Source organism: Magnolia sinica, chromosome 2 (genome assembly GCF_029962835.1).
Source record: "Magnolia sinica isolate HGM2019 chromosome 2, MsV1, whole genome shotgun sequence".
Lineage (NCBI taxonomy): Eukaryota > Viridiplantae > Streptophyta > Magnoliopsida > Magnoliales > Magnoliaceae > Magnolia > Magnolia sinica.
Window position 1 is genome coordinate 137,268,499 of NC_080574.1, and position 16,032 is coordinate 137,284,530.

The window sequence follows — 16,032 nt, forward strand, 5'->3', positions numbered from 1 at the left end:
AGGTAGGTAAAAGGTGGTGTCCACAGTAAAAAATAGCCCGTGGGGTATCAATGGGCCGGGCTCCGGCTCACAGAATCAGAATGTGACCGACGGAGTTCAAAATCCGGGCCAAGACCAACTGCAGGCCTGGCCCATGACAACACTGCCAGTATCATACAACAATCCGCGGCAGACACACCATTTGTACAAACGGGGGCATGGTCCACTGATCCAAGCCGTTAAAATGATGGAGTCACCATTACATAAATTTGGAAGATTTCCTTATCTCAAATGATGGTGGACCACTTCTATATTTTCTTTCTTAACCGTCCATTTGTTTTTCACCAATTTAACGGTCTTTATCTTCTCATATGATATATATTTTTGTATAGGTTCCATCTAGAGTGGGTACAACCATATCAAAAGTTTTGATACCATAAAAATCGGTAGGAAATATGAGGAGAATGGGTGGCTTAGATTTAAATTAGTGGGTGTGTATTTCATATTCCCAAAACAGATCATAACGGTGACTGTAAAAATCCGTTATCTCCGTCATTTCAAACAATGGGTATTTCTGTAATTTCACACTCGCCCCCTCCACCTCTGCTTTCACCGCTCTGTCTGTGTTTGTTTTTCCCGAATCCCAACACTCATCTTTTCATTTCTGGCATTGGAAACTCCGAAAAAAACTCAATTTTCTTCTTGAAATTTCCATCTTCCTCTTCTTTCATCTGGGCAATCTGTCTTTTTTTTTTTTGGAAAATTTCAGCCATGGATTTGAGAAAGATTGCAATTCCAGAGCAGTTTTCTTCAAAACGGAGGGTGATTTCTGGTTTTGGCGTCGGTGTTTTAGCTTCTCTCCTTGTTTTTACACTAGTCTTGATGAATAACCCATTCAAAATCTCCTTCTTGAATGTGACTTCTGGTACTTCCTCTCCATTCCCATGGTTTTTTCCACAGCAAGCTGCTGTGATTTCTGCAAATTCTTCTTCAGATTCTTTGGAGTTTTCGAAGAGGAAGAAAGAAGGGGGAATTGTGGAAAAAACCCATGAAGGGAATTTGGGAAATGAGGATAAAAATTCTAGCTTTTTGAGTTTTGGTGGAGGAGAGGAGGGTATGGAGAAGTCCCATGAAGATAATTCCTCAGAAAATTTTGACAAAGGAAGCACTTTTAATAAAGAAGATAGGGTGATAGAAAAAATCCATGTAGGGAATCTGTCGGAGAAGGCTAAAAATGGTGGAAATTTCTCAGAAGATGTTGAAAAAGGAAGTTCTTTTAGTAGAGAAGAAAGGGTGATAGGAAAAACCCATGAAGGAAATTCTTCTGGGAATGATAAAAATCTGTACCTTTTGAATTCTGGAGAAGGAGAGGGGGTTAGAGAGAAGATTCGCAGAGGGAATTTCTCTATCAATGAAAGAATCCATGAAGCAGTGCAGGGAGAAGCAAAAAATTCAAGCTTTTCTAATGGAGTACCAAGTATTTCTGAGAAACCCCATGAAAGTGGTGTGTCTGAGAATGATAAAAATTCAACCTCTGAGAGAAAAACCCATCAAGGGGATCCATCTGAGAAAGAGAAGGAGAAAATTGCAAGGTCTTACAATGGTTTCCCTTCTGCAAAAACAGTTGGAGATGTTTCTGGAAAGTGTAATATTTTCATTGGGAGATGGGTAAGAGATGAAGGAAAACCGTATTATCCTGCTGGTTCTTGTCCTCATATCGATAAGGATTTTGACTGCCATGGAAATGGAAGGCCAGATGATGATTTTCTAAAATGGAGGTGGCAGCCGAACGAGTGCAACATCCCAAGGTAATTTTGCAGTTTTTTTTTTTCCAATTTCCAGAATGTGGAAATCTCTGAAGAACACCCGACTAGTACTGAAATGCAATTTACAATGTTCTTGTGAATTGCAATTGCTGAAGAAAAACAGTCGTGTTTATGACAATACGGAACTGTGTTGAGCTTGGGTTGTGAGGAAATTAAGTTGCAGTTCTTGGGATTTCTACTCTTAAAGAATTTCCAAAGAGAATCATAAATGATACTCATGTGGATGCGAAGGAGATTTTCTTTCCAATACAATGGAAAGAGCCTCATTTTATGATTTTTGGGAATTCTACTTACGGGTAAAAATTCCAAAATATTTTTCTCTGCTCTTGAAAAGACTGTGAGCCAAGTGATCAAAATAGCTGTGGAATGCTTATTGAGTTATTGAATATAAATCAGCGGAAATAGTTTAGTTTATGGCATGTATTAAAATAGTGTAGGAACAACAACAACAACAACAATCACAACAACAACAAAGTTTCTGTAAAATACAGAATAACACAACCACACTAGTTGTGTTTTGATGGAAGAGCACTCCTTGAGTTTTTCTAAACAGAAGTTATTAAAGATAAACGCATTGAAATTCTGTGGAGTCTTGGGATGGCTGAGGAATACCCATTTATTTGTATTATTTGGTCCAAAGAGCTGCCACCTTGCATTTCAATGCTCTTCCTTACAATGTGTTTGGATGCTCAATAGAACTGAATTGCAATAATCCAATCCAAAGTTGGGGTGGCATTGCTCTTATTCGTAATGCTGACCGAACCAATATTGAAATTCCATGTGTTTTAAACTCGGACTTTGGACAATCTTAATTACAATTTGGGGGGTCGATACCTCATTTTGAGTGCAGCTGGTGTAGCCATACTTTTGCTAATTTCTTTTATTCCCATAACTTGCAATTCAACTCGGCAGAAATTCACAAAGAATAAACTGGGCAGCTCAGGTTTGGAACCAAGTAATTGAGTTTGCAAATGGCTTTAGAAAATTGATTTGTTATATTAACATTATGAATTCATATTCGTTTCCATTTGATTTGTTTCTCTGATTTAATAATTTCTTCAATGTCAGGCTGAATTAATTTTCTTTTCTTCTTCTTCTTCTTCTTCTTCTCTCTCTCTGTGCAGCTTGAATGCGTCTGATTTTTTGGAGAGGTTGAGAGGCAAAAGGCTTCTTTTTGTGGGAGATTCATTGAATAGGAATATGTGGGAGTCGCTGGTGTGTATTCTTCGCCACAGCGTCGCAAACAAAAAAAATGTTCATGAGATATCTGGAAGAAAAGAATTCAAAACAAAAGGCTATTACAGTTTCAGATACGAGGTAAGTTCTGTATTGGGAAATTAACTGATAAACACATCAAAAGTTTCTTTATTAAGACTACATTTTTAAAGGCATTTTCCACTGTTTCATGTTGGTGACACATCCACCATATGCATGGCAAACATATAAGTCATTCTAGACCATCCAATTCCTGGATCCCATAATCCTTTGTGGGTGCAGCATATCATGAGAATCTTTCTGATTTTATGATTTCAACTATCCGATATTAGCCATTGAATTTTGCCCACTGACCATCTTCCTTTTAATCATCCATTTGAGGCCACCGATTGGATGGATAGGGTCACCCAAGGTGCAATTTTTAGGCAATGCTTCATCCGCGTTCCACAAGAGGCCTAATGATCTCGGCAGTCTGCACCAACGTACCGTGAATGCCATGTGTATGGTGAATAAGTCATAACCATTTTAGAATGGTGGAAATGCATGTGGTAGTCTATCCTTCCTTTTCTAAGTACTGGTTTTTTCATGGGCTGTGTTGTAGGACTACAACTGTTCTATAGATTTTGTTAGATCTCCTTTTCTGGTGAGGCCATCATCCGTTAATGGCCAAAAGGGAGAAGAGGAGACTTTAAGATTGGATCTGATGGACGAAACAACTCCAGTGTATCGGGAAGCTGATGTTTTAGTTTTCAATACTGGCCATTGGTGGACTCACGAGAAAACCTCCAAAGGGTCAGTAACTTGGTCCTGCTACTTGAAACAATGCTTCTTTTGTATTGGGAAGCCCACTCGCAGCTGTACATCCAGTCATTCATGTGATTAGAGCCGTACAGTAGGGGGGCCCCACAGTGTAGATTACCAGACATGGCTTAAAAATCCACTATGGATGATTGGATCAGGCCCGCCACTCATTCACAGGCCAGATGTGTGGATCGTTCGCCACTTCTTTTGAACTGCCTTATTGTTTTTTGTCTGTTTACGGCCCGCTTGATGAGTGGTACGGCCTCATCTACATGGTGGGGCCCACCTAATGCATAGCTTGGATGCCATGCATACATGTCATGTTGGTTCCCTTGTTCTGCACCTGAAGGTTTGTTGAATGTTTTGAACGAAGACGGCAGGTCCGGCGACTAAAACGTTTTCAAATAATGACCTATATTCATAAATTAGACTTTCTAGTCCAAAAGTACCTCTACAAATGGACATGTGTGCCAGAATAGGACATCAGAGCCGTGTCTCATGTGGTGCCCATGTGTAGACCATCTGGCCAAAAATGTTCAGGTATTAGTAGGCCAGACATGTATGGAAACCCTGGATGGTGTAACAAAGTTCACAAGCTTTTCATACCATCCATCTTTTGAGCACATGCAAGTTTCTTTCACATTGTGCAGGGTCGTACATATCTCAGCTGCATTGTTATTTTGGTAGGGCATTCGCTATGGTTAAAAAGACTCGGCAACTCAGACTGCCTTGTCCAAATCTCGAATCGAGCCATGACTTGCCAAATCGGGGGTGAATCAGCCCCGAGTCCTGACTTGGCTGAGACGGGTGACTTATGGTTTTGAACTGGATGGGGTTTGAGTGAGTTCGAGTTTTGAAACTATGGCATTCACCAGATGTCTGAGGTAAGACTCAATCCTGGGCATAGTGACAAATCTCGTTGTTGCCAATTTCTCCGCCCAGAAATTTCTCTCAAGATTTTCAAATGTTGAGATTTTTCTCAGAATATTATCAGGGAAATCTTGCTGAAAATAAAAAATCTTTAAAGATATTTATTGTAAATTAATAAATAATTTTAAAATGTAAGCATTTTTATGTAACGAAATTAAGGTTTTAACTATTTTTCAGGTTAATATCGCAATAAAAAATGCAATATTTTTAAATCTGCTGATATTTTGTTCACGTGATAATATAGTTTAGTGCATTTTTCACAATAGTATTGAGATATTTTCAATATCTTGGCAATATTTGTCACATAGATACCGGCCTACACCGAGGAGAGTGACACAACCAGCTGGGATACTGAACTGGTTGTTGGGCTAGATCATTAGTTACCGGCTTCCTTTTTGGCCAAATGATTTACTGGTGGGTCCCACCTGATACATGGACTGGATGTCCTGCATATGTCCATCTGGGGAGGTGTGCAAGCTAGCAAATCTCTTGTAACTTGTAACAATTCCTAAATTTGTGGGTCCTTTTTTTTAAAAAATAAAATAAAATCTTTTTGTCTTTTGTGGAATTGACAGAAAAGATTATTATCAAGAAGGTAATTACGTGCACCCAATGCTCAATGTCATTGAAGCTTACGAGAAGGCTCTCACCACATGGGGCAGATGGATTGACAAGAACATCGATGCCCACAAAACACGGGTTTTCTTCAGAGGATATTCCCTCACCCATTTCAGGTAACACCCCGATTATGAATTCATCCTTCTTTCTTGATCTAGTTCATGAATGTAAACTTACAGTGTAGTATAGAATTGCCGTACTCATACGTGTAAGTATAGAATTGTAGTACTCAATGTGTGTCTCATGGATTTTTTTAGCGAATTTCATGAGAGAGGCAGATTATCCAAGGCGCTCGGGGCTACCTTCATCACTCTCATTCCTAAAATTCAAGGTGCTGTCTCTTTAAAAAACTTCAGGCCAATTAGTTTGCTGGGTGGCCCGTACAAGATTTTGGCCAAAGTTCTAGCTACTAGGTTGAGAAAGGTTATGGAGAACATTATTTCGGAGAACCAAAGTGCGTTTATTGCAAGCAGATAGATTATGGATAGTGCATTGATTGCAAATGAGTGTCTTCATTCCATTCATAAATCGGGGTCCAAATTTTTTGCTTTGTAAACTTGATCTTGAAAAGGCTTATGACCATGTTGATTGGGAATTTCTTCAGTATATGCTTCAGTGGATGGGTTTTGGGGTTAAATGGTGTCTTTGGATCAAGGAGTGTGTCAGTTCCACCATGTTCTCGGTCATTCTCAACGGATCCCCAAAAGGGTTTTTTGGGAGCTCTAGGGGACTGCGGCAAGGGGATCCTCTATCCCCCTTCCTTTTCCTTATCGTCGGGGAGGCCCTTTCTCGTATGCTGAAAAGAGGCCAAAAGAGGCCAGGAAATGGATATCATTGGAGGGTGCGCTATCAGAGGGATGGACGCCCCAATATCTCACGTTCAATTTGCGGATGATACCCTCCTCTTTTGTGAAGCTAAGCAGTCTAAAATCAGCAATATGCGTACGGTCATCTGGTGTTTCGAAGCGGTATCAGGTCTCAAAGTCAATCTTTCTAATTCTAAAATGTTCGGGGTTAACATGAAAGATGTTGAGACTGCTCTATTCGCTAGTTCTTTCGGCTGCTCAACCGGTAACCTCCCGTCTACCTTTGTTGGCCTTCCGTTATGCGTAGGAAAGCCTCCTAAATCGTTGTGGGACAAAGTTATTAATAGATTTGAACATTTCCTAGCAAGATGGAAATGCCGGTATTTATCCTTGGGAGGGCGTCTTACTATGATCAAGGCGGTCATTTCTAACTTGCCCCTATATTTCATGTCTTTATTCAAATGCTCGAATGCGATCTTGGACAAGCTCGAAAAACTCAGATGGGACTTCCTTTAGCATGGCAAGGAAGATAGGAAGAAATTTCATTTGATGAATTGGAAGACGGTGTGTCAAAATGTGCATAAGGGCGGCGCTGGTGTGAGGGATCTTAGAAGCATTAACCTTGCTCTCCTAGGGAAATGGACGTGGAGGCTTGGTAATGAACCAGATACTCTTTGGAACCGTCTGATTAAGAGTAAATATGGCCACTCTTCAGGCGGGTGGTGGACGAGAGACAACTCAGTGTATAGGGCCTCTGCCCTTTGGAAAGATATTCTAGGCATGAAGAAGGAGATTCAACAAGGCATTCGGTACTCCATCGGCAAAGGGAACAAAGTTCAGTTTTGGGAAGATGTGTGGGTGGGGGATCAACCCCTTAAATGTGCTTTCCCAAACATTTATCGTCTTGCTACCAATAAATTCATTTCGGTGGCCGATAGTTATGATTTTCATGGAAATGAGGTTGTGTGGAATCCCCCCGTAAGAAGGAATCTCCAAGATTGGGAGATTTCGGAATACGCGGGCCTCTTGGAATGTATTAGTAAAGTTATTCCCATCCAGGAAGACATCGACAAATTGGTGTGGAGCCAAGATAAATCGAGCCTCTTCTCGGTTAAATCAGCCTATAGTTTTTGTGCCAGGAAGTCTCAGTCGATGGAAGAAGTGTGGACTGATAAGCTGTGGAAATACAAGATTCCTCCGAAGATTGCAGTCTTTGCGTGGTTGGTAGGTAAAGGAAAAGTGTTGACGGTAGACAATCTGAGGAAAAAGGGTATGATTCTACCCAACATTTGTCTGTGCTGCATGGCGGAAGAAGAGTCAGTTAATCACTTGTTTATTCACTGCCCTCTCATAGGCCACATTTGGTCTTGCATTCTTTCCTGGTTTAATCTCTCGTGGGCCCTCCCCAAATCGACGGGTCAGTTGCTTATGGCCTGGCATGGGGTTTCCTTTTCTAATCAGAAATCTATTATCTGGAGATTATCTATTGCAGCTATTTGGTGGGCGGTGTGGGAAGAGAGAAATGGGAGATGTTTTAGAGGGGAGTCTAAAGGGGGGAGACCATTTTGCAAAGGGTTCAGTTCTATATTTTCGAATGGGCTTCTATTGTTATTCCCCTAAAAGATTGTAATGTTCTTTTGTACAAAGCTAACTGACCCGCTATCTCAGCGGGCTGGTTGCTCCCTTTTCCTCTTTTAATGAAAGTTTCTATTATCTCTCAAAAAAAAAATGTGTCAATATCCAATCTATTCTAATGTACCAAGTTTGAGATGAATTCAGTATGACATGGGGGAATACCTTTCAGAGCATTTGGATGCACTCATAATCATCATCATCTAAGCCTTACCCAACTAATTGGGGTCAGCTACATGAATCCTTTTCCGCCGCTCCACTGTATACAGGGCCATAATTTCAATTAGACCATAGGTCATCATGTCTTTCTTACTATCTCCACCTATGTCTTTTTGGGCCTTTGCCTTGCCCTTTTAGAGCCTTCAACTTGTATGTATAAACTCACTCTTAATTGGCATAGTTCATGGTCTCCATTGCATATGAGCTAATGACCAAACCATATAAGTCTACTTTCTCCCATCTTGCCACTCATCCATCTCAACTGATGTAGGACAATTAACCACTGGCTTTAATAGCTCGAACTGTTAGAGTATGGCGAATTAATCAATTTATCTCATAGCCAAAGCCCCACATCTCATGGGTTAGGACCTTGGCCGAATCCCCCTCGTGGGCTCGTGAGCCCCAAATCACATGGGCCGCCCACCTCGAGTGTGTCCCCGCATCCCCCGGGCTCCCCCACTTGAGCCGGGTGTGAAATGCCCCTGCATTAATCACCCCCGATGAGGAGTCTCGAACACGATACCTCCCCCATGGGCCCCAAATCACATGGGTCACCCACCCCGAATGTGTCCCTGCATCCCACGGGCTACCCCACTCGAGCCTGGTGTGAAAATGCCACTACATTATCAACATCCTCATTTCAGCTACACTCAACCTATGGACATGTTGTTCCTTAACTGCCCAACATTCTGTCCCATAAAGCATGGCTTGGCTGGTTGTATAGCGTTTGGATGCACTATCGGAACAAATTGCAGTTACCAGTCTAAGAAAGTGTAAATAACCAAATTGTAATTTACCCCATTGTCAATGTAGCAACAAAGGTCCACTGGTTATGGTAGAGCCTATGAGGTCAATGTGGGAGTCTCCGCTAACCCATTTCTTTGTATAGTTCAAGGATGGCTAGAATCCTCGTTGGCTTTTCAAAACCCAAGAGAGTAGTCTCCTATATTTTGAGGAGCTGACTCCAACTAGGTTTCTGAACCACTCTTCTGGGCACGGTTATGGAATAGGAAGGGGTAAAGTGTCCTACTCCACCTGTAAAGATAAGGTCACTACTTGAGTAGAAGGAAATTCCACCAATTGAATTTCTACAAACGGTCGACTTGCACCCCATGGGTAAAAGAAAAGAAACGAAGAAATAATTTGAATAGAGAAGAAGGAAAGACGAGGGAGGCTTGGGGATGTGATGAGTTGATTGCTCGCTTGTCTTCTTGTGGTTTGGATGAGGCTTTGATCTTCTAATTCTTGTGATTATGGCTAGAGTTGGGTACGAGATGACTCGACTCAGCTGACTCGACTTGTCCAACTCATTCAGACCCGACTCAACCTGAACCGAATGGGTGAGTTGATATGAACCGAGTAGGCTTCGCCCAATCCGAACTCAAACCGAGTCGAGCCCGAGTTACCCAGTAACTCGACCCAAAACTAGATCCGGTCAGACTCGACTTGACTCGGGTATATATAATAATAATAATAATTTAAAAAAAAAAACCCTGATTTCTAAGTATCTCTAACCCTACCTGCCACACCCGACCCCGACCCGATACGATCCCAAACTCTCTCTCCCTCCCTCATCCTCTTCCAAGCCCAGCCTCCACCCACCACCATCACCACCCTCCTCTCTCTCTCTCTCTCTCTCTCTCTCTCTCTCTCTCCTCTCCACTCCCTCCCTCCCTCATCTCTTGATCTGACTCGGTGCCAACTCGACTCGACTCGGTACTTTTGACTGGGTCGGACTCGGTTCGGATTAGTCGGTTCGGATTAGTCCAGGCCAAACTCGGACTCGGATCAGGTCAGGCATGCTGGACTCTGTACCGAGTCGGGTTGAGTTCGGGTCAGGCCTATTTCAATACCGGATCGAGTCGGATCAGCCCTAACTCGGTCCGACTCAACTCGATGCCCGACTCTAATTTTTACTCCTTTGATCGAAATTGCACTTCTTGTTGAAGAAGGATCTTGCCTTGTATGGTTAAGTGAGTAGGGTGAAGAACAAGTGAATTCCTCTACCCCTCAAGGTTGTCGAAGCCTTGGCTCACCACTCGATGTGTATTCCATGGTCTTGGGGAAGATGGAATTCCCAAGCTATTAACCTTTGCCTCTCAAGGTTGCTGAAGCCTTGGTTCACTACTTGACCTGTACTCCATGGTCTTGGAGAAGATGGAATTCCCAAGCTCATAACTTTTTCCCCTCAAGGTTGTCGAAGCCTTGGTTCACTACTCGACCTGTACTCCATGGTCTTGGGGAAGATGGAATTCTCTTGACTCTCCATTGGATTTGCAGAATTTATCTCAAGTGTTGGGATTGAACTTCTAGAGAAAGGCTACGGCGAGCACAACTCGGTTATGCCTCGGCTGGATTCGTTGGGTTGGCCCACTGACTCGTTCTACTTGACGAAACTTGGCATGACTTGAGCCGAGTAACTCACTGGGTGATTGCTTTTTAGAATAAAAATTAAAGGGCAGACAATGAGTTTTGAATCCACGACCTCAACTTCAAGAGCTAAGTGCTTCTACTGACATGCCATTTTCTTCTTTTGTAACCACACATATCAATTTTTATACTCATAATGTATCAAATATCTTTATGTACTCAAATATTCGTATTAATTTAATTACTAAATATCGAGTCGGGTTGAGTCAAGTCTTTGAGCTGACCCGACCTGGTTGGACATCGAGTCCAAAATCAACTGAAACGGACCCAAGATTGGTGGCCAGCATCTTCCAATCTAGGACATTAGTATTCTTTCTTATATATTTGTTCTGAGATTGTTTCTGATAATTCTAGTGCTTTTTGTTCTGATTTTGTAATTGATTTGATCCAGACCTCCTACAATTCCATGACCCAATTCATTTTCAGACATTGCATGCACATATATCAATGCTCAATGGTGCCCAAGAAGTGCCAATGGCCTTTTCCTTTATTCACATCTCGCCCAATTCTTGACTCAGCAAAAAAGAAAAGAAAAAAAGAAAGAAGTGATACGCCACCAAACCTATGACCTCACTTACTGATATCAATACACAAAGTACCCAAATCCTCCTCAATTAGCAGCCCATTTTGTTAGGAGATCCCATGGGCCCCTTGCCCTCTGCAACAGATTCATAGCAGCAGAGCTGCATTTTCTATGTTAATCATAATTTTTGAGCTTTGAAAACACTTAAAAGGGTAAAAAATTGTGATTGAGCAGGGTAAAGAACTCCACCCATATGAATCTGACATGAGAGCACTAGACCTGCCAAGATTGGATTAATGCTGGGGTCCCCTACCCAAACAGGCTGCGATTCCCGTTGATTTATCATCCAATCTCTCTCTCTTTCTTGTGAATGAAATGGTTGAGGGAAACTTTGATACATTAGTAGAGTGTGATGGATGATACACAGGCACTTAGAAATTACTTAGAAACTGCAAACGCAGCATTCGAGAAATTTAAATTGAACTGTCCAAAATATGGTACTAGATCGGATGCATCATGAACCAAAAATCAAGATGATCTAATTAGCTTATTATAGGATTGGTGGACATGTATCGGACAGTTAAATGGTCGTATTTCAACATTCAACTGTCCATGACTCAGAGGTTAGTAATGTTTAACAATCTGCTTTTGGGACTCCGTCTTAGCAACGGTGGGTTCCACATATTAGCTGGTTTAATTTGATTTAATGTATGCCACATGTAAAATTTCTGAGTGCCTGCATATGAAGCGTCATATGCTTCTAGAGTATCAAATAACTTGCCGCAATGGTCTAACTTCAGTCGTATATATATTTTTGAATGACAGAAAGGTACTTCATCATGTCAACGACCATCCTTTGTCTAGTTCATCCACTTTCAGTACTACACATGTTCCAACCACTAACAGAGAATTGTATTATGCTATTTCCATGACTTCCAAAAAAATCGTTAGTATCATGATTATAGTATTCTAATGAGAGTATTGCTAAGCCCAAATGCATGTGCAATAATACTAATGCACATGCCACCGCATGCGTCAACATGGCACACTGGCATGAGATCTAATCCATTCATTAGAGGCATACCACTACTTAGATGCTTTCACCGAAGAATTAGGTCGGTTCAATCATCAGATGGGCCACAGTTTACAAAATAAATTATGGCTTGGTTGAAGTTATATCGCTGTCCAAATGTTTCTGACATTGTGGCCCACTTGCTTAATGGACCAGATTAATTTCTGGGAGAGAACATAGACATGGCTTGGATATTGGACCTGTTAGCCACACTAAGCACGTGCTGCCGTGTGCATTAACATTATTGTACGTGCATGTGGGTTTAGCAAGTCTCTTCTAATGAATAGTAGATATGTTAATTACAGTTTTATAGGCTAGATTCCTATGTGCTTTTGCCACAACATAATATATTGTGTATCAAATCCGGTTTGCTAGTTGCTCCTTCTTGTTCTTCCGACTCACACTTCAGACCTGGAAGAGTTTGAAATAGATGCTTCCCCACTCCCTCACCGGAATCTCCTCCTGCTTTCTGTAGCACATTTTCTGACTATGAACCACACCATCAAGCCTAAAAATGGCACTGACCTGATGGTATGGTCATGACCATCTAATGTTGCCTATTGAATTTGGAACATCGACCATTTTCCTCATGGCCTTTGTTCTATCACAACTGATCCAACTATTAGGATTGTGTGGTCATTGTAATTTTCTTGATATGCTCTATTGACAATGATGGCCACAATGATTGATGCTCTGGATTGGCATGCATGTCTGTCATGCATGGCAAACTAACATTGGGGTATGCTATTTTCTTAAAGAGAGATGCTACAGTGCTCTCCAAGCACCATAAGTTATAGTGCTCCTAGTTGCACTGGGACACATAAAAAATCCATTAGATTGATCTAGTCTATCCATTAGGTCCAGCAGACATTGCATGGGCTACCATGCAAATATCACACCACTCTGGTGATCTTAACCATTTGATCAATGGCCTCTAATATGGATGGTCTAGATCATTTATACAGAATAAGGTCTAACCAACAATTCTTACAGTCTATTTGATAGCTCCCATCATAGATTACTTATGATTCTAAATATTGGCTTCTGTTAGGTAATCCTAACCATCCCAGCCATGAGTTGGAGAAAGGACAGCCACGAAAATAAGGCCAGATCTGGGATGGATTTGATCCCTCGATCAGTCTTATTTTTGCATGGTGGCCCTTGAAATGTGTTCTAGACTAAATGGACAGTGTAGATTGATCTATTGGACTGTCAAAGTTACCTGATGCAACTAGGAGCACTATATTTTTTCAGTGTTCTGAGAGCATTGGAGCATCCCTTTGTTAAATAGTCTACTCGTATCTTAATTATCAAAGCCCACAATCTCAATGCATGTGTTGAATATGAAAAAGATCTGAACCATTTATTTATTGGTTCGATGTGCGGTTGGTCTATAACTCAAAAGATCACAGTCATTTGCATGATCGTAGCTGCCAATTGGACATTTTTGAAGCCTTTCACTTCCAGTGTCAGAAGTCCTCCAATTGGTGGTTAGGATCACCTGGTTGGTGTGATTTTAAGGTCATGGTCCATCAATGGCAAGACCCAGCAGGTAAACAGCCTGGATGCTCTACATGTGTGGCATGTGTGAAGAGATAAGAGTACCTGATAACTTGGATATTTGCCATATAACCGATACGTGAAAGAAATAGCTCGTTGAGCCCAAAAATCTGAAGCATTTGGTTTGGGTGCAGTGGAGGCCAGTGGAATTCCGGCGGGCAATGTCACAATGAAACAGAGCCGATTTTCAACGAATCCTACGTGGGAAGTTACCCTTCAAAGATGAGAGCACTTGAGCACGTGTTGCAACGGATGAAAACTCCAGTAGTGTATCTGAACATCAGTAGGCTTACTGATTACAGAAAAGATGGGCACCCGTCGATATACCGCAAGGAATATAAAACGGACCGGCAGTCTCAGGACTGCAGCCACTGGTGTTTGCCGGGAGTGCCTGATACATGGAATGAATTGCTATACGCTTCTTTGGTGATGGACAGCTGAGGATCATGGAGGGACGGAATACGGAACCAAGTGCACATTATGGTGTGATAAACAGGATTATTCGTGAAAAATTACAACATGGGTGCTGAAGTTCTTTTATTGATTAATCTTGTGTTAGGAAATGTCAATGGCAAATGTCAATGGCAAGTTCTATCAGAGATTGACAATGTTAAGAATTATTTTTTTTTCAGTCTTTTTCCACTGTAAGTAGACTGGAAATGTGACAGATTTCTTCAGTGTATGCAAGAAGTTCTATACAGTAAATATCAACATGGGCGGGCATTTTTGCTATTGTTGGTGCACAAAAATTCTGAAATCTTGTTTGAACAGATTGTGTTTGAATGTATACTATTGCAGCTTGGATTCATTCTCTGATGTTATCAACTTGGTATGATATGGATCGTTGAATTCTGATAAAATGACCTCGAATTCCATTAGAAATTTACATGGATGGGAACAATTCATCAAGGATTCATTCCAATGCCTTGTGTTTGTAGTGGAAATGTATCAAGGATGCATTACAATGCCTTGTGGTTGTATTGGAAGGTGATCAAGGATGCATTACAATGCCTTGTGTTTGTATTGGAAATGTACCAAGGATGCATTACAATGACTTGTGTTTGTATTGGAAAGGTACCAAGGATGCATTACAATTTCTTGCGTTTGCATTGGAATGTGCTGCTTTAAGATAATATAAGTTTGTATCGGAATGCATTGCCGTCGCATTCTTTATGGAGTGAATAATCTCGTGGGCTAAGACCCTGCAATCTACGGTCTGCCTCGTTGGGCTTTTGCATTCCCTAATGTGAATTGGTCTATTTCTCGCTTGCTCGCCCTTCCCACCCATCACCCCCAAAAGGGGGTTCATTAAAGGGATCGGCTCATTCCATTCCAGGCTTCACTTTTTGGTATAGATTTCGTTGCAGAACAGTACATATCCGTTTGGAAACATTTGCAGTTTTCAATCCAAATGTTTTTATCCATGGTGTGCATTATGTTCTCTCTCTCTCTCTCTCTCTCTCTCTCTCTCTCGGCCTGTTTGGTTGCCACTTAAAAATGGGCTCAACTCATTTTTGTTAATTGCAATTATGTATTAGAGATTATATTTGTTTTTGGTAAGGATTACAAACAATCTTGATAACCAGCAGTCATGATCTCTCATACATAATTACAACTAACTAAAATGAGATGAACTCATTTTTTTAAGTGGCACCCAAGCAGACCCTTAGTCTTTTGACAAGAATGAGAGAGGGAAAAGGTAATATGACTGAGCTATGATTTTCATATCTTCACCTCTTTTGTATTAATACCCGAGGAATGGGTGTCTCTAGCCTCTTTTGTATTAATACCCAAGGAATGGGTCTCTCTCTCTCTCTCTCTCTGAAATGGTAAACATGGTCTGCATATACTACTGAGTCGACTCAAAACTCCACCGAGCCAACTCGACTTGGCAAAATTTCAATCCGAGTCACTGTGCAACCTACTGGTGAGTCAACTAAAACCCGACCTAATCAACGCAACCCGGTTGAACATTGAATTGAGGCATGTTTCAGGTTTTAAAACTAGCATTGAAACATTAGTGAAATGTTAGAGAGAGAGAGAGAGAGAGAGAGAGAGAGAGAGAGAGAGAGAGAGAGAACATGCAAAAGAAACATTATGGAAACTGAGTAGAAAATGGCTTACAACATATGGAACAAAAGAGAGGCTCTACGATCAGCAACTCGGGTTTTATTACATCAAACTAATCAATTCAAACGACCCACTTACCGAATTATTAACTTGAAAAAAGAGGTACTAACCAAGCCAAAAAAACGGATACTAGATAGACCCAAAAGCGGGTCCCCAAATGCCATAATGTGACTTGCCGGTTTGCTATGCATTAGCCAAAAGCTCCACTAAATATAGCGGTAGTAGGCGATCTTCGATAAGAAATTAGTGATAGCTAATGGCTAACTAAGCATAGATAAACAGATGAACTTG

General features: G+C 41.2%; 1 protein-coding gene across 2 annotated transcripts; it reads left to right on the top strand.

Moving 5' to 3' along the window:
• Nucleotides 1–599: 599 nt before the first annotated feature.
• LOC131237854 (protein trichome birefringence-like 2) lies at nucleotides 600–14,419 on the top strand. Of its 2 annotated transcripts, XM_058235871.1 has the most exons (5): nucleotides 609–1,787; nucleotides 2,930–3,122; nucleotides 3,622–3,812; nucleotides 5,327–5,485; nucleotides 13,746–14,419. In XM_058235871.1, the coding sequence occupies exons 1-5, from the start codon at nucleotides 751–753 to the stop codon at nucleotides 14,050–14,052; spliced, it is 1,887 nt and encodes a 628-aa protein (XP_058091854.1). In that variant the 5' UTR covers nucleotides 609–750; the 3' UTR covers nucleotides 14,053–14,419. The 2 variants fall into 2 exon arrangements, with proteins under 2 accessions (XP_058091855.1, XP_058091854.1); XM_058235872.1 differs by lacking the exon at nucleotides 5,327–5,485 and having other exon boundaries at nucleotides 600–1,787.
• Nucleotides 14,420–16,032: the final 1,613 nt, after the last annotated feature.